This window comes from Budorcas taxicolor, chromosome 19 (assembly GCF_023091745.1).
Source record: "Budorcas taxicolor isolate Tak-1 chromosome 19, Takin1.1, whole genome shotgun sequence".
NCBI lineage: Eukaryota > Metazoa > Chordata > Mammalia > Artiodactyla > Bovidae > Budorcas > Budorcas taxicolor.
Window position 1 is genome coordinate 26,929,788 of NC_068928.1, and position 26,749 is coordinate 26,956,536.

A 26,749-nucleotide genomic window follows, 5' to 3' on the forward strand; every position below is an offset into this window, starting at 1 on the left:
CAGGCCACTGAGAGCTCCCGGAAGGTGATAGTGACATCATCGAAGCTTGGTGAGGGCACCAGGCCACCATCTCACCAGGCCTGGCTCTTGGCAAGCTCCCATCTTCCCAACCCCCTACTCCCTTCAGGCCAGCAGATCGGCAAAGGTGATGAGAGAGGCCCTCCACATTCTTGTGTGCAATGTGGATTGTGTGGAGAGGACCCAGGGAGGCTCAGAGGGATGGGTACCGGCCCCCCAGCTTGGTACCACTGCTGCCCCCATGCCTCCTCCCTGATTCCTCTCTGCCACCTACCCCGCTCCAGGTACTGCCCGGTGCTCCAAAGATAGTGGGTCCCAAGCAATGTCTGACTGGTGTCAGTGGCTGGTATCCAAGGGGCTGAACTGGCAAAGCAAGGAAGGCTCAGAGAGGGAAACCGGAAGTCATCCAAACTTCCCAAACCAAAACCAGCACAGACGTGAGCCTGAGCAGGGGCAAGGGGCAGGCTGGGGAGGGCGAGGGGCTAAGTGGGTAGGTTCTAGGGAGTCTGGGGTTCGTGGGCCACATCTTCTGCCTGTGGCAAGAAAGCCACTAACCCAGCCCCTCCTCTTCCAGAGGAAACCCTGCGGCTCCAGTGGACTCAGGAGGAGGAAACCAGACAATGGAAACTGTAGCCAGCTGGGGATGGGGTGGAAGCCAACTTTCCCTGCCCTTACCACCCTTGGTCAATCGGGATAGATAATAAAGAGAAGAGCAGGAGTCTAGGTGCTGTGAATTGGGGTCCCAGGCTGATCCTGAGCTGTCGTTGAGGAGAAGGGGGGCAGAGATGGAAGTTCACATGCAGGAAACCGCAGGCAGAGCAGAGCAAAAAGCTTGGCATAGCCAGGGGGACTGGACTCAACAGGTACCCAGGAGCCCAGGAAGACCCACCTGCAGTGGGCTGACAATGACTGGTGTGATTCAACCACACACTTACCAGTATCCTCTTTAATTCTTAAAACCACCCTGGAGGTAGGAGTTATCATCCCCATCTTTCAGATGAGGAAACTGAGGAATCAGCTTGCCCAGGGTCAGGCAATCAGGTTTGAACTTGTATCTCTCAGGCCTCCATGACTCAACCACTGAAGGAGGACAAGCTGAGAGAGACCAGGGCCCTAGGAAGGTGACTGCAGATAGTCTCCGAGGGCGGGGCTGTGGCTTCTCTGATCTCAGGCCCTTCTCCACCCCTGGCCCCGCCTCCACCCCTCCCAGCACTGCCTGAAAGTGAGGGGTGAGAGCTTCTCCTAGGACACCCCTTGCCCCTAGGGAAAGAATCCTGTCCCCCACCCCCAGGCTCGCCCCAGGGGAGGACCCTCCCCTCCTCCCTCATCAGCACGTCCCCAGGCGAGGGGAGTGCCCGCACTTGCAGCTCCCCCTCCAGGCCCGAGGGCCCACTGGCCCCGGAGCGGTCTAGCTGAGATGACGGTCAAGCTGGATTTTGAGGAGTGTCTTAAGGACTCACCCCGCTTCCGGTAAGTGTACACAGGTGTCCAGGGGCAGAGGTGGGGAGGTCCGACACTCCCTAATATACACAACCTTCCCCATGTTGGACGGAGGATGTCTTTCCAGGGCGTAGGTCTCAGAGGGGCAAGATCCAGCATAGAAGTCAAAGCCGAACCTCTGGTGTCAGATCCCGTGCTCAGATGCTCGCCACCCTCTGCCAGTGTGGAGGGGGTCCCTCCAGCTTCTCTCAACCCCAGAGCTGGCACTCCCTCTTCCCTCTCTTGGGGACCCCTCCCCTCCCCCAGCACCTGCTCTGGGCGGTTAGCAACTTCCTGCCCTCGCCACATCCACCCTCTTTCTACCTTCCTGCTCTGGCCTGGGCCTTAGTAGCTCCCACACTGTGCAGGGTGAGCGAGCCAGAGCGGGTGGGTGGGAAGTTCTTAACCCATCAGCTTTTTCTGTCCAAACCCTCGGCTCCCAACCCCAACCCCTGACCCTGCTGACTGGACAGACCAGATAGGCCCAAGCTCTGTTCCCATGACACTGTCCGTCCTTTCCCAGAGCCTCTGTCGAGCTGGTGGAAGCCGAAGTGTCAGAATTGGAGACCCGGCTGGAAAAGGTGATCCGAATGTGGAGGGGTGACCCAGGGTGCGAGTGAGACGAGAAGGGTAGGGCTGGGGAGAAAAGTAGAGACTAAGTATAAATTCTGGAGATTACCAAACATTAACCAGGTTGGGTGGATACTGGGGGCTACAGAGAAACCAAAAGGTGGTTCTGTATCCTTAAGGAGCTCGGAATCTTGGAAAACAAGACTCACCTGTGAACTTCCTTCTGAAGACCTGTGTTATGCGGGACCCTGAGCCCCCAGAAGTTTCTGCCCTCAGGGGACTCTCAGACTGTGGGCAACAAATCAGTAAAACACTGACATGATGCAGTCAGGCGTTCCTGGCTTCCTGGCTGCTCTTTACAAAAGCAGCACCACGCTCCCATCCCCCTTATTTGGCTTTTTTTTTCCCCTCTACAACATTTATCTCAACTATGTTATGTGTTTACTTGCTGTAGTAGTTTTCTATTGTATAACAAATGATTACACGTTCCCTGACTTCAAATAGTGCACAGGTATTAGCATAGTTGTGGGTCAGCACAGCTTAACTGTGCTCTGCTCTGCTCAAAGCAGAGTTCAGTCCTGGCTGTTGTGGGATTGAGGCCCTCATCTCCCAGAGGCCACCCACAGTTCCCTGGCCCCGGGCCCTGTCCATAGGCAGTTTATTTCATAACAGCTTGCTTCTTCTTCAAGGCCAATAGTAGGCTTTCCCAAGTGTGTGCTGACAAGATGCCGTCAGTTTATGTCAGAATGTGATCACGGGGCAAATCCGTTACCTCTGTCATTTGGGGGCACCATCCTATTGCCCTTGCCACATGGTGAGAAGCATAATCCTTACTCAGCCGCACTCAAGGAGTGAGGATTATGCAAAGGCGGGAGTCACAGGGGTTCCTTTAGCCTGTGTCTGTCCCACTTGCCAAGTTTGTTTCTTGTCTACTTTTCCCTCCTGGATTGGAAGCATCATGAGGGACTTTTACATTTCCCCTCCCCCGCCCCCCCTCAATCCCCAGGGCCTTTGCCATGACCTGGAAGTTAGTAGGTAACCAACTAATAGATACATTTATTAATGAAACAGATACATTTAAATTGGTGTATAGCTGATTTACAATGTTGTGTTAGTTTCTGGTGTTGTACACAGTTGTACACATGAATATATACATATATTTTTAAGTTAAACTTTTTATTTTTAACTAATTGCAGATCACAGGAAATTGCAAAAATAGCACAAAGAGGCACAGGCCATCTCCCAGCTTCCCCCAATGGTAGCATCTTCCATAACTGTAGTATACTGCTCAAACCAGGAAACTGCTTCTAGCATGATACAGTAAGCTGTCTAAAGACTTCACTTGGATTTTACCTGCTTTGCATATACCCTTTTTTAAAAAAATTCATTTATTTATTTAGCTGTGCTGTGTCTTAGTTGCTGCACATAGGATCTTTAGTTGCAGCATGTGGGATCCAGTTTCTGAGCAGGGATGGAACCTGGGCCCCCTAACACTGGGAGGATGGAGTGTTAGCCACTGGACCCACCCGGGGAAATCCCTGAATATACTCTTTAAAAAAAAAATCTTTGTGTATAATTCAGTGGCACTTTATCACATGTATAGATTCTTATAACCAGCATCACACTCAAGATACAAAACTCCTATCATTACAAAGAAACTCTTTTGAGCTTTTTTATAATGGTACCCTCCATCCCCACCCCCTTCTTTATCCATGACAACCACTCATCTCTTTTCTATCTCTAGACTTCTCATTTCTAGGTTATCTAGGTGGAATCATACAGTATGTGACCTTTCAAGATTGGCCTTTTTTTTCCCTCTCAAAATAATGTCTTTAGGTTTATTCAAGTTGTGGCCTATCAGTAGTTATCAGCAGTTCATTAATAGTTGATGAGGAACTCATGCCTTTTGCATTGCTGAGCCCGTACTATTGTATGGATGTACCAGTTTGTCACTAGTTCAGTCTTCTGAAAGTTCCTTATTCAACTATTTGGGCAGGCAGGGTGAATAAGGGAAAAACTGGACACTCAGTCCCGCAGGGGAGTTGTGATCCTCTGAGTCCTTGTCCCTTATTACGGACACTCAAGGGTGACATCTGATAAAATTTGATTGTGGTCTGTTTCCTGACCGTTACTGACCCTGCCAGCCATCTTCAAGTCAAGCTATAGTTCCCTGAAGCCTTCACTAGCCTGAAAAAGTGTTTTTCAGTTCAGCAAAAGTTCCGTGAGCAAACCTCTGTAGCCCATGTTTTCTGAGCCCCTGCTACCCAAGATTTCCTCATAGAACTGCCCTGGTGGTCTCTAGATCCCCAGGCTGAACTGACAGGCTCCATGAACTCTTGCCCCTTCCCAGTTACAGTGACTCAGGCTGGAACCAATGGTGTCATCTCCAGGAGCCATGCAGTTCCTGCAGGTGAAAAGAACCAGGGGTCAGAAAACCTAGCTCTGGCTTCCGAGTCGGCCACCTCAAGGAGTGAGTGGGAGGGAAACCAGTCTTCAGGCTATTCCTACTGCCACAGGGGCCTCCCAGGGACCCTCCTCAGGCCAATCACTGGTCCTTTGTTTATCAAGCCTCCTAGGCGGGTGGAATGAACTGGGAGATTGGGATTGACATACATATTTAAACTATTAACACTGTGTATAAAATAGATAATTCATGAGAACCCACTGCATAGCTCAGAGAACTCTATTCTGTGTTCTTTGATGCCCTAAATGGAAAGGAAATCTTAAAAAGAGGGGATTTATGTATATAAATGGCTGATTCACTTAGCTGTACAGCAGAAACTAACAACATTGTAAAGTAACTATCAGTTCAGTTCAGTCGCTCAGTCGTGTCCGACTCTTTGCAACCCCATGAGTCGCAGCACGCCAGGCCTCCTTGTCCGTCACCAACTCCCGGAGTTCACTCAGACTCACGTCCATCGAGTCAGTGATGCCATCCAGCCATCTCATCCTCTGTCGTCACCTTCTCCTTCTGCCCCCAATCCCTCCCAGCATCAGAGTCTTTTCCAATGAGTCAACTCTTCGCATGAGGTGGCCAAAGTACTGGAGTTTCAATTCCTTCCAAAGAAATCCCAGGGCTGATCTTCAGAATAGACTGGTTCCGATATTATTTTTTTTTAAGCCTCCTTGTTTGTAATTTAGGGCCAGACAGAATGGGCCCTAAGAGCACCATCTCTGCCCTAACCCTGTGGCCTGGCTGACTGATTACTATTTATGAGGAAATGTTCACTAAGCACAGAATGGACACCTCCAGACAGTAAATACTGTATAGATTTGGGGGGGGGGGGGCAAAGCATGTGGGATCTTAATTCCCCAACCAGAGATCATACCTGGGCGCTTGGCAGTGAGAGCTCAGAGTCCTAACCACTGGACAGCCAGGGTATCCCCCATTTCTGTAGAATTTAATACTGAGCAGGTAAAGCTCAGGTTTCATCCTGAGAGCCAGACAGTGTTTGAGGATGGCGTTTCTGGGGAACTCTGGATCCAAGCAGATGTCGCAGGGCAGGAGAGATGTCTGGGAGGTGAAACCGACTGGCTCCGCTGTCAGACTGGGAGGGATTTTGATCCAGGCCCAGAGCAGTGGGAGCAAAGAAACCGAGATGAGAAAGCAGCTCGTGTGTATTAGAAACCAGACTGGGCCGCAGAGAAGTGTAGGTGGGGGAGGGAGGGGCTCAGCCCTGGGAAAGGGGAGACAAGTCAGACAGGAGAGGAGCAGCACTGGGTACTGGTGGCACCGGCAGGACTCCTTGTTGCTCTGTTGTTTCCCAGCTCCTCAAACTGGGGAATGGCCTCCTGGAAAGTGGGCGGAACTACCTTGCTGCCAGCCGGGCCTTCATTGTGGGCATTTGTGATCTCGCCCACCTGGGACCACCAGAGCCCATGATGGCGGTATGTGGAGGGTCCAGTCCAGGCTGTGGTGGGGTCTGGGATGTGGAGAGACCCTGGGGAAGGCGAGGGGAGGGTTGGTCTGGGGTCTGCCAGTCCCAGGTCAGAAATCTAGGGATGGGAGGACCCGACCGCCCTTGTCTGGTACTCTCTCTCTGCATCTTCTTGCCTAGGAGTGTCTGGACAAATTTACTCAGAGCCTGAGCCACAAGCTGGACAGCCATGCTGTAAGTGGGGGGGCGGGTGGGGGAAGCTGGTGGGGGGAGCAAGGAAGTCTGTGGTCCTGACCCCCACCTGCCAACTTCTGCTTCCCTCAGGAGCTTCTTGACGCCACCCAGCAAACACTGCAGCGGCAAATTCAGACCTTGGTCAAGGAGTGAGTTGGGAGGGAAACCAGTCTTCTGGCCTCTCTCCCACTACCATGGGGGCCTCCCTGAATAAAGGAGTTGTGAGATTGGAGGCTTCTGGTGGCCTGATCATTATCCCCTACCTCAAGGATCCCCTCAAAGTCCTGAGTGTCCATAGCTACAAGGCTGTGAATAAACCTTAGGGATTTCTCTGCTGGGGTCGGTGGGTGTATGGGTAATTCCGTGTTATTCCTGCACCTCCAGAGGTCTCCGGAGCTTCCGAGAGGCTGGCCGGGATTTCTGGCGGGGGGCCGAGAGCCTGGAGGCTGCTCTTACCCACAATGCAGAGGTTCCCAGGCGCCGGGCCCAGGAGGCAGAAGAGGCTGGAGCTGCTTTGAAGGTTGCTCGAGCTGGGTACCGGGGCCGGGCCCTGGACTATGCCCTGCAGGTGCCTGTCCCTACCTGTTCTCCTGGGGTACCAGGGCCTCGATTACCTTGAGGCTGGAGTCACCGGTGTGCAGTGGGAGGGGTGGGGTGTGTGTCTTCAAGACTGACCTGAGATCTTTTGGGCTCTCAGATCAATGTGATTGAGGACAAGAGGAAGTTTGACATCATGGAGTTTGTGAGTCGAGGTGGGGGTGGGGGTGGGGAGGGGCCTGCTGATAGCATGAGGGACCGGGGAAAGAGAGGGGTCTGCCCCCTGCCCACCTTGTCCCCAGGTGCTGCGTTTGGTGGAGGCCCAGGCTACCCACTTCCAGCAGGGCCACGAAGAGCTGAGCCAGCTGGCCCAATATCGTAAGGAGCTGAGTGGCCAGGTAGAGCCCCAGGGAGCAGGGAGGTGGAAGAGGGAGGGAAGGGGCTCTGAGATGACTCTCCTGGCCTGGTGGGTGAGGCTGGGGCCATCTGAGATACCCTTCCTGTGCTCAGTTACACCAGCTGGTCCTGAATTCAGCCCGCGAGAAGAGGGACATGGAGCAGAGACATGTGCTGCTAAAACAGAAGGTGAGGACTGGGGCCGCAGACAGGCGGCGGATGGCCCTGGGGCCTTGGTCTCTGGCCCCTTCAGTTGCCCTTTGACACTTTTGTGCCCCCAGGAGCTGGGTGGGGAGGAGCCAGAGCCAAGCCTAAGGGAGGGGCCTGGTGGCTTGGTCATGGAAGGACATCTCTTCAAAAGGGCCAGCAATGCATTTAAGACCTGGAGCAGGTGAGGAGTGAACACCCCAATCGGCCAAAACCATCGGTTTTGGGGTTTTTTTGAGTGGTTATAGTGTGTTAAATGGGGTTTCCCAGGTGGTTCAGTGGGTAGAGAATCCTCCTCCAGAGGAGACCTGGGTTCAATCCCTGGGTTGGGAAGATCCCCCATGCCCCCTGAGGAGGGCATGACAATCCAGTCCAGTATTCTTGCCTGGAGAATCCCATGGGGCGGGGAGCCTGGGGGGCTATAGTCCATAGGGTCACAAAGAGTCAGACATGACGGAAGCAACTGAGCATGCACACACCATGTGTTAAATACAGCCAGGAAAAACAGACAGACTGCCTCTACCCCCCGCCCCCCACTGCCTCCTTCAGAGACTTTATGTTCCATCAGCAAAGATAGACAGTGATATGGTAATTAAGTGAATTATATGTTATCTTAGAAGGTAAGAATACCATAGGCAAAAAACAACAAAGAAGCAATGTGGACACAGCCAGAAAGGAGCTGTGACTTTGAGTAGGGTGGTCAGTCTAGGCCTCCTGGAAAGGTGACTGCTGAGTGAGGACTGGAAGGATATATAGGGGGAGAATGTTCTAGGCTGAAGGAGGAGCCCTTCCAAGGCCCTGAGGAACCTGGAGCGTTCAAGGAACAGAGGGGAGGCCCTGGGTGTGGACAGAGGGAGGGAGGAGGAAGTGGTAGAAGATGCAGGTGGAGCTAACGGGGTATGAATCATGACGGCCTCGTTGGCTGTGCTCTGAGGGAAGTGGGGCGCCATGGGAGGGTGTGGAGCAGGGTGGTGACCTGCTCTGATGTGACCCCTTCCCCTTCCAGGGCCACCGCTGGCCCCTGAGGGATCTTTGTGCAAATTAAGAAACGGAGCCCCTTCTCCAAGATACTTACATTTGCCAAAATGTTGTAGTAATGGACTTATGTTATTAGACAAAGCATTTTTACTGCCATCTGCTGGAAACTTGTCTTTGTGAATCTATCACAACTGGGTGCTGAGATGTGACCAGCACCCCTCACGTGTCCCCAGATGCCCCTCCTCGGCAACATCTCCTGGGATGGGCAGCCCAGGGCTCTCTTCTCAGTGAGATTCTGTGAAGCTGAGAGCACCACATTCCTCCTGTCCCTCTCCTGAGCCATACCCCCACATCATGAATGCTATTTCCACCTCTTCCAGACGCTGGTTCACTATTCAGAGCAACCAGCTGGTCTATCAGAAGAGGTACAAGGTGAGTAGGCTGGATCTTGGGTACTGGGCCCCAGGAGGACTCAGCCCTGCTGTGGCTGCCTAGACATCTGCCCTCCCCCAACCAGGACCCTGTGACCGTGGTGGTGGATGACCTTCGTCTCTGCACAGTGAAGCTCTGTCCTGACTCAGAAAGACGGTTCTGCTTTGAGGTCGTGTCCCCCAGCAAGTGAGTACAGTGCCCAGGGGTGATGGCCTGTGTGTCTCAATCTTACCGGCTGGCAAGGGTCTTGGAGGCCCCTCATGCTGCCCCAGATGTTAACCTTTTGGTGGTCAACTTGAGGGGAGAGTATAGGGCAAAGGGGCGTATCTAGAAGGGTATTACCAATTGGTGCAGAGGTATTTCCATATGACTGGCACCCGCCGCACACTCGCTGAATGTCAGCCTGCCCATCCTGCCACTTGACTCCCCAGGGCTTAGACCCCTCCCTGCTCTCCATTCTCCTCTGGTCCAGGTCCTGCCTCCTGCAGGCTGACTCAGAGCGCCTCATGCAGCTGTGGGTCAGCGCCGTCCAGAGCAGCATCGCCACAGCCTTCAGCCAGGCTCGCCTTGATGACAGCCCCCGGGGTCTAGGCCAGGTACCTTAACTGGCAGTGCAGGGCTGGGCTGCCCAGCGAGCTAGGAGATCGCTTCCCTTGCAGCCACTCTTTCTTCCCCTATCCCCACAGGGCTCGGGACACCCGGCCATAAGCTCTGCTGCCACCCTGGGCCCTGGCGGGTTGACCAGGGGAAGGGAGCCTAGTGGAGTGGGACATGTGGCAGCCCAGGTGCAGAGCGTGGACGGCAATGCCCAGTGCTGTGACTGCCGGGAGCCCGCCCCCGAGTGGGCCAGCATCAACCTTGGCGTCACCCTCTGCATTCAGTGCTCTGGCATTCACAGGTCTCTCCCTTCCGGGTCCCAAGCGTGGGCCCCTGCTCCTCCTGGGTTGGGGGCAGGAGACTTGCCTGGGTTTCCTCTCACACTCTGCCTGTTCCCTGGGCTGAGCTTCTGGGGCCCAAGGTGGACCCAGGTGGGGCCAGGCCCTCGGTGTCCTGGTCTGGCCAGGGCAGGAGGACACCCAGGGGAGTTGATCCATTTGTCTGGAGGAGGGGTGGGGTCAGGACTGCTGAGGGTTGGGGAGCTGATGAAAAGCAGAGAGAGATGATGTTATGAGGCCTTAGCAGGTCTATACAGCCCTCAGTGGGGAGCGGGGAGGGGAGTGGCATGGCAAGAGTTGTCCAGGCCAGAATGCCTGGAGAGAGGGGAGGAGGCTGGAGAAGATGAGGAGAAGGGAGGAGAGGGAATGGTGAACAGGCAGAATCCTGCTTGATCCAGGTCAAGAGCACGTGGCCCTGGCTGCCTTCTGCCTCCTGGCCCAGTGCATCTGCATGGGCCTCCCCACTCAGGACCTTGCCCCTAAGTCTTTCCAGGAGTAGCAGCTACCCCCACAGAGGGCCTGACATATCCCCTCTTGCTCTCTAGGAGCCTTGGAGTTCATTTCTCCAAAGTCCGGTCTCTGACCCTTGACTCATGGGAGCCAGAACTCGTGAAGGTGACTTGGGATGCTGTTGAGTGTATGGGGTCGGGTAAGGGCAGGGCCGCAGAGTCCTGAGGCTCAGACACTCACCCACACCCTACCTGTCTGTCTCTGTCTCCACCTGGGCCACCTGCAGCTCATGTGTGAGCTGGGAAATGTCGTCATAAACCAGATCTATGAAGCCCGAGTGGAGGCCATGGCTGTGAAGAAGCCAGGACCCCGCTGCTCCCGGTGAGGCTGGGGCCACCCTCCATGTGGGGAGGGAGGGAGGGCCCAGGACAAGAGGAGGGAAGACTGTCTCCTTCCCCTGCAACGCTCCCCCGCCAGGCAAGAGAAGGAGGCCTGGATTCATGCTAAATACGTGGAGAAGAAGTTCCTGACCAAGTTTCCCGAGATTCGAGGGCGAAGAGGTGGCCGGGGGCCCCCCAGGGGACATCCTCCTGTGCCCCCAAAGCCGGGGCGTATCAGGCCCAAGCCGGGGAGCTTCAGCTCTAAGCCAGGTATACGGTTGGTTGGGCATCTGTGAGCACCTGCTGGGCACTCAGCACAGTGCCAAGCCCATTGAGGAGGCACAGAGTCCCAGGTCTAGGTCCTCCCCTTGAGAATGTTCGAGGGGCCAGACTGTACCAGCACTGGTTTTATAAGGCAAGAGTTTCGGGGATTAAAGTGAAGGATGGGAAGGACCATGGGGCTGGGAGGAAGCAGGAAGGGCTGTGGAGGGTGCCAACAGCATGAGATGAGTCAGGAGAATGATTGAAGGTCTCCAGAGGCCTGTGGATGAGGGTGGGGGCTTGGCCGGAGAGAGGGAATCAAGAGAGCTGAGGTTGACGATCAGCTCACCCCCATCATCCCCACCAGTTGAGGTGGTCAGACAGGAAGAGGTGAAAGATTTGTCTATACTATATGCCTAGGGACCCACCCATATCCTCTCACACCCTCCATCACCCCCCACCACAATTTCTGGTCTTGGAGTCCTCCCCACAATTGAGAAGTGACCTATCCCATCACAATGTCAGGGGTCTGTGCTGGGGGTTTCCTTCTCAGATTCATGGCTGGTTCCCCTTCACAGAGCCCCCCTCTGAGGACCTGGAGAGCCTGCACCCCGGGGCCCTGCTCTTTCGAGCTGCTGGGCACCCTCCATCCCTTCCTACCATGGCTGACGCCCTTGCCCATGGAGCCGACGTCAACTGGGTCAACGGGGGTCAGGAGAATGCCACACCACTGATCCAGGCCACAGCTGCTGTGAGAGTCTTGGTGACCTCCCTACAACACCTTTGGTCTCCTCCTCTCTTCCCTCTCCTGACCTTGGTCCCAGCTCTTAACCCTCTCCCCAGCCCCTAGGGAGTGATAACCAGTAGAGTTAGATTGCTAAGAGGGTGAGATTTGGAGGCTGAGAAACCTGGGTTTGGATCCAGACCCTCACTACTTACAGCTGTGAACCTCCTTGTGCCTCAGTTTCCTCATCTGTAAAATAGGGATAACATGCCTTATTAGGTTGTACTATGGATGTAATAACGTGTAAAGAGCCAGAGCAGAGGGACTTCCCTGGTGGTGGTCCAGTGGTTAAGATTCTGTACTTCCAAGGCAGGGGCTGTGGGTTCAGTCCCTTATTGGAGAACAGATCCCAGGTGTCCCTTGGTGCAGTCAATAAATAAAGCTTAAAAAAAAAAAAGCAGAGCCTGCCATCCCATACCACTGAACTGACCCAACTCCAAAATATCTTTTGTCTCTAATTTGCCACGGTTTCTCCCCTTCTCTATTTCTCCATGCAGAATTCTCTTCTGGCCTGTGAGTTTCTCCTCCAGAACGGGGCAAACGTGAACCAAGTGGACAACCAAGGCCGGGGCCCGCTCCACCACGCGACCATTCTTGGCCACACGGGGTAGGGATGACAGGGATGATGGCCTCGGGAGGAAGGCTCCAGACAGGGTGAGAGGCCCGCTGAACTTGGCTATCTTGTCCAGGCTGGCCTGCCTGTTTCTGAAACGGGGGGCCGATCTGGGAGTTCGAGACTCTGAAGGCAGAGACCCCCTGACCATCGCCGTGGAAACAGCCAACGCTGACATCGTCACTCTGTGAGGGTGCCTGGGGAGGCGGGGCTCGCGCTAGCACTATCCACTTGGGCGGGGCTCACGCCAGACCCCAGCTTGCCAGGCGGGGCCTGGGAAGGGGCGGGGCCAGCTCCTGGACCAGACTGAGAAAGGCTTCTCCGGGTGTTGACTGAGGCTTGGAGTAGGAAGGGGAGAGGACAGGATAAACTCACCTTCCTTGGTGGATTTATTCTGAGAGAGGTATCATTCATTAACGTTGTCAGGAATCTGTAAAATACTAGACCCTGGGAAAACAGGTGAATGAAACAACCCAGCTCAAAGGATGGGAAGGTGGGGGTGGGGTGAGAATGTCATCCATTCCTTAATTCTCTCCCCCTTCAGGCTACGATTGGCAAAAATGCGGGAGGCCGACGCGGCCCAGGGCCAGGCTGGTAAAGTACACCTCCCCTCCGCCCTGTACAACATTGTAACTGTGGGCTTCTGGCCCCTGGTGACCTGTCCCCAACTCCCTGTCCTCAGCTTCATTAATTAATTACATTATTTATTCAACAAACACGTATTGGGCGCATCCTGCGCTCCAGGTCCTTGAAACAAAGCAAAGAATAGGCGAGGGCGCTGCCCTGACAGTACAGACATCTCCTCCACCCACGTTGGAAGCGCGTGCTCTTACCAGGCCGGGCTGTCCCTATTGTGCTATTCGTGCTAGGACCCAGCTTCTCAGCCCTTTCTCCCTCCCTTCAGGAGACGAGACATATCTTGACATCTTCCGTGATTTCTCCCTCATGGCATCCGACGACCCGGAGAAGCTGAGCCGGCGTAGTCATGACCTCCACACGCTTTGATCCCAGGCCTTCAAGGGCTCGCACCCCCATCCCTTCCCTCCCCACCGCCCGCCCTTTCCATTAAAGCCTTTGTGCTTTGCTCTTCAAAGTTCATTTATTGGCCACCCCTTTCCGGCTGGTGAGATATAGGGCACTGCGACTCTTGCGGTGCAGGAGCGATTGGGAGTTTTCGAACTGGAGTCACTGGAGGGGCAACTCCTGGGAGTGAAGTGGGAGCTTCGGCCTCTAGGGCGGGGGCTCGCGGGCTCAGGCGACGTGGCCAGGCCAGTCCGGCCAGGCGGAGGCCGCTTGCGTGGCGTGGGTTGGGTCTAGCCTTGGGGAGGGGGGGCGGCTGGCATCCGGCAGGGATGGCGAGGCTGGCTCAGGCCACCCTGGCCCGGAGGTATCCCTGGAATGTGGATGCTCAGCACCCACCCCCTCGGGAATTCCCCGTGGGAGTGACAGAAAAGGAACAGGTCCCCAACCCCTGATGGCTGGCCCTCAGTTTCTTGAGCGGCGGGATTGGAGATGCCGGCATCCACTGAATTGCAGACGTGAGGTCGGGCACACCTGGGGGCCCGTGAGGCCGTCGCGGGTACATCCGGAACGACGTAACTGAGTCACCCTCCGGACCCCACCCCCACTAGCGTGCGCTGGTCCAGCCTGTCCGCCCCGTCTCTCTGGTTCGCCACTCAGCTTCCACCACGGGGGGCGGGGGCGAGGGGCGGGGCGCCCAGGGGGCGGGGCTGCCTCTTAAAGGGCCCCCGGCCGCTGCCCTTAGGCCACTTCCTGGGGGCGGAGAGGACTTAAGCGGTTGCAGCGAAACCCGAGGAAGGCGTCGGCGCCCGGCTGCTTCCATCGGAGTCCTCGGACACTCCCAGCTTGTACCGAAAGTGCATCTGCGGTCCCCAGCCGATACAGAGGCACCCCTCCCCCCTCCCGCCATCGGCTCCAATCAGCCTCGCCTCCATCTCCTGGGACCCGCGCCGGAATCAGGCAAGGCAAGGCCTCAAACTGGCCCCCGGAGCCCTGCGTGGACTTGCCCACGGTGACAGCGATCTGCCCGAGAAGCTGGACCCTTCAGAGTCGGCCTTGTGCTCGCCACCGTCACCTGCTGGTTGGATTCTGGAAAGCCACCGTCTGAAGACCACAGAAAGGAATCGCTGACCACCCAGAATCGGATCTATATCTCCCGTACTTCTCTGATTTCCCTCTGCTCTTTTCATCCGTTCTCTCGACCTTTCCGGCGTCTCTGTGCCCAGAAACCATCCCCCACCACCAAGGCAGCTAGGGTGAGCCCCAAATCTTGCTGCCTTGTACTCCAACCTGTGCCTCCCACTCATAGACAGTCTGAACCTTACCACCCAGTTCTGCACACATCCAGGAAGTTCTGCCTTTTCTTCTCTTTCAGTGTCTTCTATACTCCTCAAAATTTCTCCTCCTACTGTGCCCTCTTCGCCCCCCTCCTTCGGGGGCCCCGTGACCCTGAATGTCGGGGGAACGCTATATTCCACTACGTTGGAGACCTTGACTCGATTCCCAGACTCCATGCTGGGGGCCATGTTTAGGGCTGGTACCCCCATGACCCCCAAACTCAATCCTGAGGGAGGTGGCCACTACTTCATCGATCGAGATGGCAAGGCCTTCCGGCACATCCTCAATTTCCTCCGGCTGGGCCGCCTAGACCTGCCCCTTGGATATGGGGAGACAGCGCTTCTCAGGGCAGAGGCAGACTTTTACCAGATCCGACCCCTCCTGGATGCCCTGCGGGAACTGGAGGCCTCTCGGGGGACCCCAGCTCACACAGCCGCCCTGCTCCACGCAGATGTAGATAGCAGCCCCCGCCTGGTGCACTTCTCTGCTCGTCGAGGCCCACACCACTATGAGCTGAGTTCTGTCCAGGTGGACACCTTCCGGGCCAATCTCTTCTGCACCGATCCTGAGTGTCTGGGTGCCCTGCGGGCCCGATTTGGTGTCACCAATGAGGACAGGGCAGAGGGAGGCCCACACTTCCGTCTGGAATGGGCCCCCCGCCCCACGGAACTCCCCGAAGTGGAGTACCGCAGACTGGGGCTGCAGCCACTGTGGACCGGGGCACCAGGAGAGCCACGGGAGGTGGTGGGCACACCCAGCTTCCTGGAGGAGGTGCTGCGGGTGGCTCTGGAGCATGGCTTCCGTCTCGACTCTGTCTTCCCTGATCCTGAAGACCTCCTCAACTCCCGATCTCTACGCTTTGTTCGGCACTAGGAACTGAGACCTGGGAATGCTGCCCTCAGTTTGACTTCATGGAGGGGTGGGGGGGGAGAAAGAACGGGTCATTAAAGGGGTTGAAGATTCTCCTGAGGCCTTTTCCTAGCTCTGCTCTGGGAGCTGTGAGAGTCAGAGGCCCCATTGCATCTGACTGGAGAGCCCAAGTATGGACAGGACTCCCCACACTGGAGGGAGCCCACCAGGAGCCCACCAAGAGCCCACAAGATCAGTGGGTCTGGACTGGAGCCGATCCTGGGAGGGCTGAGGAGGCTTCCCTGGCTGGTCCTGCCTGAATCTGGGGACCTTCGGTGTTTCCTTGCTTGGAGCTCAGTATTCAGTGTCTGGAAAAGCAGGTATGCTTCTCTGCCCAGGCTCAACTTAGCAGGACTGTGGAAGGACGGTGAGGTCTGAGGGAAAGAGGAACTTTGGATTGCTCTAATGTGGTCTCCTGGACTGTGACTTCTCCTGGAGATGGTGGCCTCGCCTGGCCTGACAAATGAGAGGTCAGAACACTGTGAAATATGGGAAGGGAGGTTCCTTGCTGTGTCCTAAGCCACCACTGAGGGAGACAGGGAGGGCTATGCCCCACCTTAGGTTGGCATAAGGGAGCTAGGAGAATCCCCATTAACTGTGGGGCTGGAGCATCCCTCTGGAGATCCAGGTGTTTTAAAGAATCCCATGTTGAAGGTGGGGGTGGCTATAGGGAAGAGCGGGGCATCTTCTTGGGTCCTGGCCTTCCTTCCTTCATGTGTACGTGCCTGTCAGCCAGTGGCTCTGACTGATGCGTGGATCCCTGCATCCTGACTCTCAGCCATGTTGCTGGAGGTGGTGTCTGTATGCTGGTCTTTCTGTGGCCTCTGCATGTCCAGGCCTGTTTGGGGTTGCCCAGCAACTGTTTTGGTACCAGGTGTGTCTGTGGTATGGGTGTGAGTAGACTGACAATTAGTTTAATCACAAGGGGTGTGTGTGCACATGTGCTTCACACATCCACGTAGGCAGGAGGGGCCTGCTGAGCTTTGAGTCACTAGGATCTTCTAATGAAAGGTAAGAGAAGTCACTGGGCTTAGCTAGGCCTTGGAGGCCTGTATAGAACTCTCTGTTGCTAAGGCAACCATGAGCCTGTTGCTAGGAGATAGCTGGGCAAGGCCCAAGGCTGCTCAGGGCGAAGAAGAGATGAACAGAAGAGTTTGAAAGAGTGGGGGAGGATGTGGACAGGGATGGGTTTCTGAGTCCCTGGGGGTATGGGATACTCACAAACAGCTTCACTGGGGAGTCACTTACTGTTTATCACTGGTCATGATTTACAGGAAGAAAAATAAAATTGCTTTTGGAATCACCAACTCATAAAGGCTGCTGAGGGCTAGGTTGGGGGTATAGCAGAAGCCCTGCTTTCTCTATCCATCTCCCACTAGAAGAATTTTCTTCCAGTCCTCAGTTCATTGGGCCCCAAGTTTACCCCAGCCAGAGATGGGGCAGTGTCACTGTGCTAGAATGCTCTAGAACCTCCAGACAAAGGGCTGGAATAAGGATCACAGAGCATTCCAATACCTTCCCAGCCTAGGTGGGGCCAGCCCTCCCTCCAGCAGCCCCCAGCCGGCCTCATGTGGACACTGGCACTAGGTGGGATCTTCCTGGCAGCCGTTGAGGCCTGTGTCTTCTGCCGCTTCCCAGACCGTGAGTTGTCGGGCCGCCTGGCTCGGCTCTGCAGCCAGATGGAGGTCCAGTGGAAGGACTGTGAGGTCTCCTGGACATTCTCGGCCTTTGCCTTAGGTAAAATCAGACATCCAGGGATGGGCCTAGCAACAGTCACCCCTGCGCCCCAACGGGCCTGCAAGTGGCCTCACAGCTCTGCCTCTCAGCCATCTCCTCAGTCCACAGCCCTCTCTGGACACACTTTCTGCTCCCTCTGGGAGAGCTTCTTTGGACCCTGGGAAAGGGCCCAGAACCTCCTTCCAGGTCAATGAGGGAATCACCCCGTCCTTACCCATCTCCACAGATGATGCATCCTTGAACAAAATCACAGAGAAGACTCACAGAGTCCTGAGAGTCATGGGTGAAGTCAACGGGGAAGGCACAACCAAGGAGGGGGAGGGGGAGTAGGGAAGGGTGGAGGGCAGATGGAGACAGGAGAGCGTGATGGGGTGGTGCTGGGTGAAGGGGTGGAGGTGAACCAGCCCTGCTGAGGCCCTGGGCACTCTAGCTGCTTTCTGCCTCCCCAGAGATCAAAGGGTCTCTCTACTCACTCCCTTCATATTGGCAATGGCTTCAAAAGACCAAGCTCCCCGAGTACAACAGAGAAGGTACGGATGAGGGGAAGGACCAATGGGTGCCTAGGTCCTTGGGCAAAGGGGTGTATGGCTGAGCTCACCCGCCCCCACCCTGCCTTGTCTTTCATTTCAGCTCTCTGCCCTCCCGCCTGCCGTGAGTAGGAAAGGGAAGGGGTAGCGAGAGCCAGGGGCTTGGGGCACTTCAGGAGAGCGGCCACAGAGGGCGGTGGAAGCAGAGAGAAACGGAGGCTTCCCGCCGCACTGCTAGCCCTACTGTCTCCTGCAGGGGGCAGCACCATCCTGTACAACTGTTCCACCTGCCAGGGTTTCGAGGTGTACTGTTGGCCCCGAAAGCGCTGCTTCCCAGGTCCTTACTCCCCACATCTGCCTCACCCCCACCCAAATCTCTGAGCTCTGAGGTTCCCCCAGCATCGATGGGTGTGGTCCCCAGGATCACTCACTGCCTCCTGGGTCCCCTATAGGAAGTCACGATCTTTGGGAAGCTCGGATCCTGCTCCTCTTTGTGTGCGGAACTGCCCTGCTCCTGGGTGTTCCGAGCCTCGCGGTGGAGTGAGTTGCGGGATCAGGGAGGGAGACAGCCTCACCACTTCCCACCAGTACCCCCTCATCCTTCCTCCTGCCCTCGCGGCCCTTCCCTCCTCCTTTCCCAGGCCTCCCACCCTCTGTTTTCCCTCAGGTACAACCACTTCCAAGCAAAAAGTTGACTTGTGAAAACGAGGACAGAGCCTAGCCTCCAGTTCTAAGGAGCTCGTGTGCCCACGACGTCCACTTCTCTCTTTGGGTTGGGGGTGGGGTGGGGAGGGCGGGGGACAGCCAGACCCTAAGTTCCAGCCCCAAGTGGTTCAATCTTCCAGACCCTGATACTCAGACATACCCCATAGTCCCAGTGTCAGATGGTCGCCAGGGACCCAGGCACCCACAGCTGGAAAGTTCCTCCCCTTCATCCCTCAACCAATCAGACGGGGGCAGTCCCCGTGCCAGGAAAATATCTACAGAAGGAAAGAATCCCCTCTGCTCACCACCACTCCCACATCCCCTTTCTGCCTGTTCCCGGAACGTGGGAGCTGCCAGGCCCCAGAAACTCCTCTTGGCCCTCCTGTGACTGATTGGGAATCCGGGAATGAGTGTTCTGGAAAAATCCCTCCCCCTAGAGTGAGACCACATCAGTCAGCCTGCTGGCATGCTCCCCTTCCATTTAACATTGTGAAGCCTCCCACAGAGAGAGGCCTCCCTCCTGCCAGGCCCAATTAAACGTGGTGTCAAATGGCCTCCACCTCTGCCTGGCCTCTGTCTGCAGCTGGGGAGGGCAGGGGGAGAGAGAGGCTCATGTAGCACAGTGGTTCTCAACTTGGGGAGGTGGGGATTTTGCACCAGGGATTTTTTGATTGTTTTGATGGGGGGTGGGGTGGGGAATGTAGTACTGACATCTAACTGTCAGAGACCAGGGATGCTGATAAACATCTGAAAATGCATGGGAATGTCCTCCAGGACAAAGAATGATCTGGTCTAAACAGTCAGCAATATGTGGTTGAGAAACCCTGGTGTCTGGCCCCTTGGTTATCAGGAGTTTGGATTTGGGGGATGGGAGATGGGACATGAAAAGAGAGGCCTACTCCAGCTATAAGTCACAGTCCAAGGGCCTAGGCCTGGGAGGGATCCTTGCCTTCACACAGCCCCATGGTTTTCAAACTGGATACTGAAGTTCAAACTGGAAACGAAGCTCCCAGTTCTCAACCAGCTGCGTGTGTGCGTGCTAAGTCACTTCAGTCGTGTCCGACTCCACGACCCTATGGACTGTAGCCCACCAGACTCTTCTGTCCATGGGATTCTCCAGGCAAGAATACTGGAGTGGGTTACCATGCCCTCTTCCACGGGATCTTCCCTACCCAGGGATGGAACCTGCATCTCTTATGCCTCCTGCGTTGGCAGGTGGGTTCTTTACTACTAGCACCACTTGGGAGACTGCACGTAGAGTCATCTGGTCATCTTAAAAAAACTACCTGTTTAAGAAAAAAAAAAAGCTACCTGTTGCTGGGTCTTGTCTCCAGAGATTCAGAGTTTAGTGGTCTCATATGGGGCCTCAGTTAAACTAATTTACAGCCAGCCAGGGTTAGAACCACTGTTTGGGGGAATCTGTAAAGGTGCTGGGGATAGAGAGAAAGGAGTAATTTATCCCTTCTGGAGAAACACCTTCCATTTTGTTTTACACATTCTAGTCCAATGCTTTCATTTTATACCGAAAATGGAACCCAGAGATCATATGGCATGCCCAAGCTCATACAACAATTGAAACATTCACTCATTTGATAAATACTAAGTGATTGCCAGCCAGGCACCGGACAACGCTGACACCCACACTGGGGTGAGAAGCGCCCTGCTGACACCCCAGCCACAGCAGCTCTCCTTTGTCTCCGGGAGCTGTCTCAAGCCCCCCAAGAATGTGCCCTCTTTCCAGGCTCAGCATTTTAGAGCTGTCCTCCTTCTTACACCCAACATGCAGTGGGTCAACAGTTTTGCCCATCTCTGAAGGACCTTGCTCCTCTCTGCCCCTCCTCTTGCTCTATGGGCCCCAGCCCTCTCTGGAACCCTCTTTCTCCCCATGCCCGTGGAGCCCAGTCTCCCAAATGTGCATCTGACTCTGCTCACTCCCCTAAAGCCCACTCTGCACCCTTAGCAGCCACACTGGTCTTTTCTTTTTTTAAAAAAAATATTTATTTTATTTTCCTGGCTGTGTTGGACCTTACTTGTGCGGTGGGGACTCTCTAGTTATCGTGCTTGGGCTTAGTTTGCCTGCTGCTTGTAGGATCTTAGTCCCACGACCAGGGTTCGAACCTGTGCCCTCTGCATTGGAAGGCAGATTCTTAACCACTGACCCACCAGGGAAGTCCCCACACTGGTCTTCTTAAAATTCCACATCACTAGACCCTCCTGTCCAGCATCAAATGATGCTTGAAAACTTGGGCTCTGGAGTTGGGCTGCGTGATTTCAAATCCTGGCTCTGGCACTTACCAAACCTTGGGAAAGTTATTTTTCTGTTCCTGTTTCCTCATGTTTTAAATGCGGACCATGTATTTCTTTGATTCCTTGGCCTTTTTTCCTTCGATCTACATTTTAACATCTCTGAAGGACCCATTTTAAATTGAAGACATGTCATAGCATAATGGTATATATTACAATCGAAAGTATCTTAAATTCAGTGCAGTGGCACTTTCCTTACAGAATGACTGTGAGGTCCAAATCAGTTCATATAAAATGCTTGGGACTTTGCCCAACATGTAATGGGCCCTCATTAAGTATTAGCCATTATAATCTCTTACTTAAAACCTTCCCTAGCTTGTCTTTGCCTATAGAATATAGAGTTGGCCCTTGATCCTGACATTCAAGACTCTCCACCCGCAGCTCCCCTCGTCTTCTTTAGTCCTCAGGCCACAACTGTCCAGACACAGAGCTGGAGTCCCGCTTGAAAGCCCCACAGGCATCTCAGACTCCACATGTCCACCTTTCTAGACCTATCTTCCAACAGGGTCACAGCCATCCTCCTCCCCTCATGCCATGCGCCCACTTCTCACCAGTAAGTGGTCTACCTCGGTAGGTAATGCCTCTTGGAATCCAACCCCCTGGTGTCCGCTGGGGCTTCACCTCAGCTCTGCCCACCCCACAGCCACCCTGAGTCACTTCTAGTTGCCCAAATACTGTTACCTCATATCTCCTTCCTTTGCCCAGGCTTGTTCCTCTGTCTGGAAAGACTCTCTCCTTTGGCTCAGATATCCCCTCTTCTGAGAAACCTTCTCTGAGCCCCCAAGGCTAAGTGGAGTGAGTGTGCTCCAGGCTTCTCTTGTGTGGCACCTGTTTACCTCGGGTAGCGGTGTTTCTTTACACATCTTCCTGCTGTACCACACACTACTCTCCAAAGCCACTGCTTAAGGTTCTGGGTCTGTTCCCGCAGAGCCTGGCACATGGTAGATGCCAGGAAGTGTCACTGATGACTGCAACACCTTCTCTGAACCCTTGTGATAGGTCTTCCTTGGGTAAGCCTTTCATGAACACTTCGCACAGCAGGCTGGTAGAGTTAGTATTTGTTTTGTGCACATGAGGCCAACCTACCAGCGTGTGGCCTGTCAGGGCAGGGATGGTTTTTCAGAGCCCCTCACCACTCAGGAGGTTGCTATGGGTGTGGCAGTTTTAAACAATGGCCCCATACTCTCTGACATGCTGCCTATCTAGAGGTAGGTGCTATGTATCCTTCCCTTGAACCTGGGTTCCATGGCTAGCTGGCTTACTGAATGTGGCAGAAGTGACACTGAGCCACTTTCTGAGCCCAGGCCTTAAGAATCTGTCACCTTCTGCCTTTTGGGACACTCACTCTGGAACTCAGTCGTCATGCTATGAGGATGCCCGGCCTATTTTAAGGGTCCCCATGGAGGGATTTGGCCAAAAGCCAGTATCTGCTGCCAGATGTGTAAGTAACGCAGCCCTCCACTCTCAGATCATCATCCCCAGACTATCAGGTTTTCCACCCAAGGCCGCAGACATAGTAGAGCAGAGATAAACCATTCCCACAGTGTCCTGTTGGAGTTCCAGACAAAAAGTCCAGAGCATAATAAAATAGTTATTTAATGCCACTAGGTATTGTTATTCAACAATGGATAACTGGGATGGGGGGACAGAAAGAAGAGCCTAGAACCTGGCACTAAAAGCCCTGGGTTGGGACTTTCCTTGGGGCCCAGTGGTGAAGACTTGGTGCTTCTACTGCAGGGACCTTGGGTTCGATGATCCCTGGTCAGGGAACTAAGATACTGCATGCCATGGTGGTGTGGCAAAAGTAATAACAACAACAAAAGGCCCTGGATTGAGGATATGGCTGGCACTGCTGCTGCTGCTGCTGCTAAGTCGCTTCAGTCGTGTCTGACTGCCACTTCCTATTAATAGCTGTATATGTACATGAAAAACATCAGTTCACCAACCTGAGCTTCAGTCTTCCTACCTGTAAGATGGAGTTAATGATGGTTAACAGATATGGAGACTATGTGTTATTTACCTATAGCTGTGGAACAAATTATTCTACAACTCAATTGTCTGAAACAGTAAACCCTTATTATCTCATGGTTTCTGTGAATCAGAAATACAGAAGCAGCTAAAACGGGTGTTTCCGGCTCAGAGTTTCTGGTGAGGATGTTGTCCAGATGTAGGTCAGGGTTGTAGACATCTAAGGGCTAGTGGATCAGCTTCCAAGATTCCAAGATAGCTCACTCAAATGTCTGGCGGGCTGGTTGGTGTCGGCTGATGGCAGGAGCCCTCAACTTCTCGAAAAGTGGAGCTTCTCCATTGGGCTACTTGACTGTCAGGACATGGTGGCTGGCCTCCTCCAGAGTGAGTGATCCAAGAGAAGGAGGTGGAAGCCACACTGCCTTTCACTACCTAGCTCTGAAGTTACACACCATACTCACAATATCCCATTGATTACACTCTTTGTGACCCCATGGACTATAGCATGCCAGGCTCCTTGTCCATGGGATTCTCCAGGCAATAATACTGGAGTGGGTTGCCATTCCCTTCTCCAGGGATCTTCCTGACCCATGGATCGAACTTATGTCTCTTGCATCTCCTGCATTGGCAGGCAGATTCTTTACTACTGCAACACCTGGGAACCCCATTGATTACACAGATCATTGTGGAAAAGCACGACACTGTGATACCAGCTGGGGAGGTTCACTGGGAGCTGATTTGGAGACCAGCTACCACACACATGGGCACAGTTAATTCAACAGCCCCACAAGGTAGATACTCATAATAATCTCATCTTGAAGATGAGGAAACAGAGGTGTACAAACATGAAGTAACTTGCCCAGATTTATAGGATGGTAAGTGATCAAGCTGGGATCCAAACTCAGGTAGTCAGACTCCAGAAGTGAGCTCTCAGCTACTGGTTAAAAAAAATAATAATAATTAATTAGGTTGCAATAGATTTTAGTTGCAGGACATGGGATCTTTAGTTGCAGCATGCAAACTCTTATTTTCGGTATGTTGGATTTAGTCCCCTGACCAGGGATGGAACCCGAGCCCCCTGCATTGGGAGCTTAGAGTCTTAGCCACTGGACCACCTGGGATGTCCCAGAGCTACTGTTCTGTAAAGGCCCTCAGCTCCATTATGAGCCTGTCGGAATATGGAAGATTTAAGACTGCTTCCACTTTGGAAAGAAAACTGTCAGATAGATACAATGTGGTGGGCTGGTGACTCCATTAACTAGTGAGCAAATGTAAACTGGAAAAGAATGAGACCTCAGGGTCCTGGGAGATGGAGATGGGGTAATGGAACAAGAGGCTGTTACTCAAGGGTCTGGGGAGAGCTAACTATGTGGGGCCAGGGAGTGTCACATGGGGAGGGGGCAGGGGTGGGTTCACCAGGAGAACACTTATGGATTAAGTTTAGAAACTCCCATCCCCATCACTCCCATCAAAGGAGCTCCTGATGTCAAAAATCTCCTTTGCTTCACTCTATCCAGATGACTCTGACTCGTCCATTTGTTCAACAAAGGTTACTGAGCACTTATCATATGAGTCAGACACCATACTGGGCATGAGGGACATAGCAATGCCCAGACAAGATGAAGTCATATTCTACCTGGAGCTTGGAATCTAGCAGGAGAGATAAGACAAGTTACTGGCAAATTCTATCAGAGCAATGAGTGCAATGAGAAGAAAGCACAAGGATCTTAGGGTGCAGGGGAAGAGTCCAGACTAGATTAGGGTAGGCTGCCTGAACTTAGCAAGGCCAGATTTGGAGAAGGGTGGGAAGACTTTCAAGAAGAGGGAATAGTCATGCAAAGGCTCAGAGGAGAGAGAGAACCAGAATGTTGGGGGACTTTCCTCTGCTGAGAGGTTGATGTGGTCAGGGAGAAGGGGAAAAGCTCAGTGATCTCAGGGATCAGGGCAGCAAGGGAGAAGGCAGAGGCACCAGCATGGTTCCTGATGAAGGATGGGTCCTACCTGTCTGCCAAACCCAAGGTGGGGGAGGGGAGGTTGGCCACTGGGCCGCCATCTCTGCTTGTCCTCCTGGTTCTCTGCCCTGTGGGGAAAACTTGGCTCTGGTGGTGTGAATGTGCTCATCTTTCTTGGATGCAGAGCCTGCAGGGCCAGGCAGAAGTTGGGGAAAGGCAGATGGAGAGGGTGGAGGGGGTGGTGCTCTGGGCCTCCAAGTTTAAGTGTTAGCTGGATGCCCCATCTCAGCTGGGAGGCAGGCCTCCCGAGACGGGAGTGAGAATCATCAGGCTCTGCTCCTCCATACCCCATCATCTTTATTGGCAAAGGTGGGGGAGGAGAGAAGCTTAACTCCAAAAATAAGAAACAAAGGGGGCTACAGAGGCCTCTGATTTCCTGGGGTTTTTTCCCAAGTCAAAGACAAAGGTGGGTGGAGCCTCTGCCTCTGGTTTCCTGCTGGAGCACAGAGGAACCAGGCCAAGAGTCCAGTCAGGAGCGCCCCCTCCTCAGTCTCCTCTCCATCCCACACCAAGGCCAGCAAGGCAGCCTCTCTCCCCTGAGCCAATGGTCACAGCCTCTTCCTTGAGTTCCCTCCTTTTTCTCTCTCACCTTTTCCCAGCCTCTTTACACCTCGGGTTGGTTCTGTCACTCTCCTGTTAAAACTTTTCAGGGGGTACCAAAGCCCCAAGGAAAGGCCTGAGTTCCCGAGCCTGTTCTGCAAGGCCCTGCAGACTGAACCCAACCAGGTCAGGGATCGTGCCAGCTTGTTCACCTGGGTCCCCAGAACCTAGCACAGTGAAAGCCTGCTGGAAGGATGATCTGACACCTAGTTTGGCTTCTGCCAGCCTCTCCGGCTGCATCGGCCTTCATATCCCACCATGTGCTCCACACGCATGTATTCATTCATTCAATACCCAGAGGACTTCCCGTGCACCCAGATCTGTGAGGACACTGGACATCCAGAGGAAAATCAGGTTTCACCTGCTCTTTCCTGAAGATGCTCATGGAACTGCTGTGTTTCCCATCAAGAAACTGGACAAGGGACTTCCCTGGTGGTCCAGTGGTTAAGAATCTGCTTGCCGATGGAGGGGACACAGGTTCGATCTCTGCGCCAGGAAGATCCCACATGCCACAGGGTAACTAAGCCCACTGGCCACAGCTACTGAGCCTGCGCTCTATAATTTTCGAAACTTAGAGCTCATGCTCTGCAGTGAGAAGTCACTGCAATAAGCCCAACCACCACAACTAGAGAGTAGCCCCCTCTCTCAGCAACTAGAGAAAGCCCTCCCGCAGCAACAAAGACCCAGTACAGCTAAAAATAAGTAAATAAAATTTGGGGAAAAAGAAGAACCTCAACCAAACAAAAAAATGTTGAGTGAAAGAAGCCAAATGCAAACAATAAAGCGTGTGATTCTGTTGACTGAAAGGTCAAGAGCAGGCAGAAACCATCTCTGGGTTTTATAAATGGGAATAGTAATTGCTGGAGATTTCCCTGGCGATCTAGCAGTCAGGACTCCACACTTTCCACTGCCCAGGGCTCGGCAGTTAGACTGAGCAGACTTCATAGACAATACGCACCATACCTATTATAGGCCTACATTGTCCCAGGTACCTCAGGACACCTGACAGATCCAGCCCCTCCCGTGTGGAGCCAGTCCACAGCAAATCAGAGATGAGACATGTGCAGGGAACAAGCACATCTGTTATCTGCCCTGGTGGGAGGGCAAGAGAGCTGGCAAGAAAACCACAGGAGGAGAACTGTGAACTACGATTTTCCCATCAGTGCTGGAGTTTTCCATATGTTTACCAAGATGAGGGGGCTTTGCCCCCCACGGGACTCTGGAGACTGCATCTGCTATGCTCACACATCTATCCCTGGGACAGAAGGACACAGGCCAGGTAGCCTAAGACTGGTCCTGAGACCCGTGAGGGAAAGGAAGAGGGCTTACTGCTTCTCAGAGCCTTCTTGGAGCCAGACTGTCCTGCCCCACAGGGCAAGCAGAAGTGTACAGAACCCTGGTGTCAGCAGAGGTAACAGGTGGGAGGGGCCAGAAGGAGGCCAGGAAGTGCCAGAGATGGGAAGTTGTGCCCTGAGGT

The 26,749-nt window shown here is 54.0% G+C and overlaps 3 protein-coding genes across 3 annotated transcripts; all 3 read left to right on the forward strand.

Annotated features, from left to right (window-relative positions):
- The first annotated feature begins 924 nt into the window (after positions 1-924).
- On the forward strand, positions 925-13,181 carry ACAP1 (ArfGAP with coiled-coil, ankyrin repeat and PH domains 1). Its single transcript, XM_052657849.1, has 22 exons — positions 925-1,488; positions 2,021-2,078; positions 5,836-5,955; positions 6,126-6,179; positions 6,270-6,328; positions 6,564-6,747; positions 6,877-6,921; positions 7,019-7,114; positions 7,227-7,301; positions 7,394-7,503; positions 8,678-8,729; positions 8,815-8,915; positions 9,202-9,325; positions 9,416-9,627; positions 10,210-10,279; positions 10,401-10,495; positions 10,592-10,764; positions 11,334-11,506; positions 12,037-12,146; positions 12,229-12,339; positions 12,697-12,746; positions 13,057-13,181. The coding sequence occupies exons 1-22, from the start codon at positions 1,436-1,438 to the stop codon at positions 13,155-13,157; spliced, it is 2,226 nt and encodes a 741-aa protein (XP_052513809.1). The 5' UTR covers positions 925-1,435; the 3' UTR covers positions 13,158-13,181.
- A 1,272-nt stretch (positions 13,182-14,453) lies between these two features.
- KCTD11 (potassium channel tetramerization domain containing 11) lies at positions 14,454-16,653 on the forward strand. The gene has a single exon (XM_052658312.1). It carries the CDS (start codon positions 14,685-14,687, stop codon positions 15,381-15,383), a length of 699 nt encoding a protein of 232 aa, XP_052514272.1. The 5' UTR covers positions 14,454-14,684; the 3' UTR covers positions 15,384-16,653.
- Positions 16,654-16,936: 283 nt separating this feature from the next.
- On the forward strand, positions 16,937-18,378 carry TMEM95 (transmembrane protein 95). Its single transcript, XM_052658764.1, has 7 exons — positions 16,937-17,156; positions 17,383-17,439; positions 17,606-17,686; positions 17,787-17,807; positions 17,940-18,020; positions 18,136-18,223; positions 18,351-18,378. Exons 1-7 carry the CDS (start codon positions 16,988-16,990, stop codon positions 18,376-18,378), a joined length of 525 nt encoding a protein of 174 aa, XP_052514724.1. The 5' UTR covers positions 16,937-16,987.
- The last annotated feature ends 8,371 nt before the right edge of the window (positions 18,379-26,749 follow it).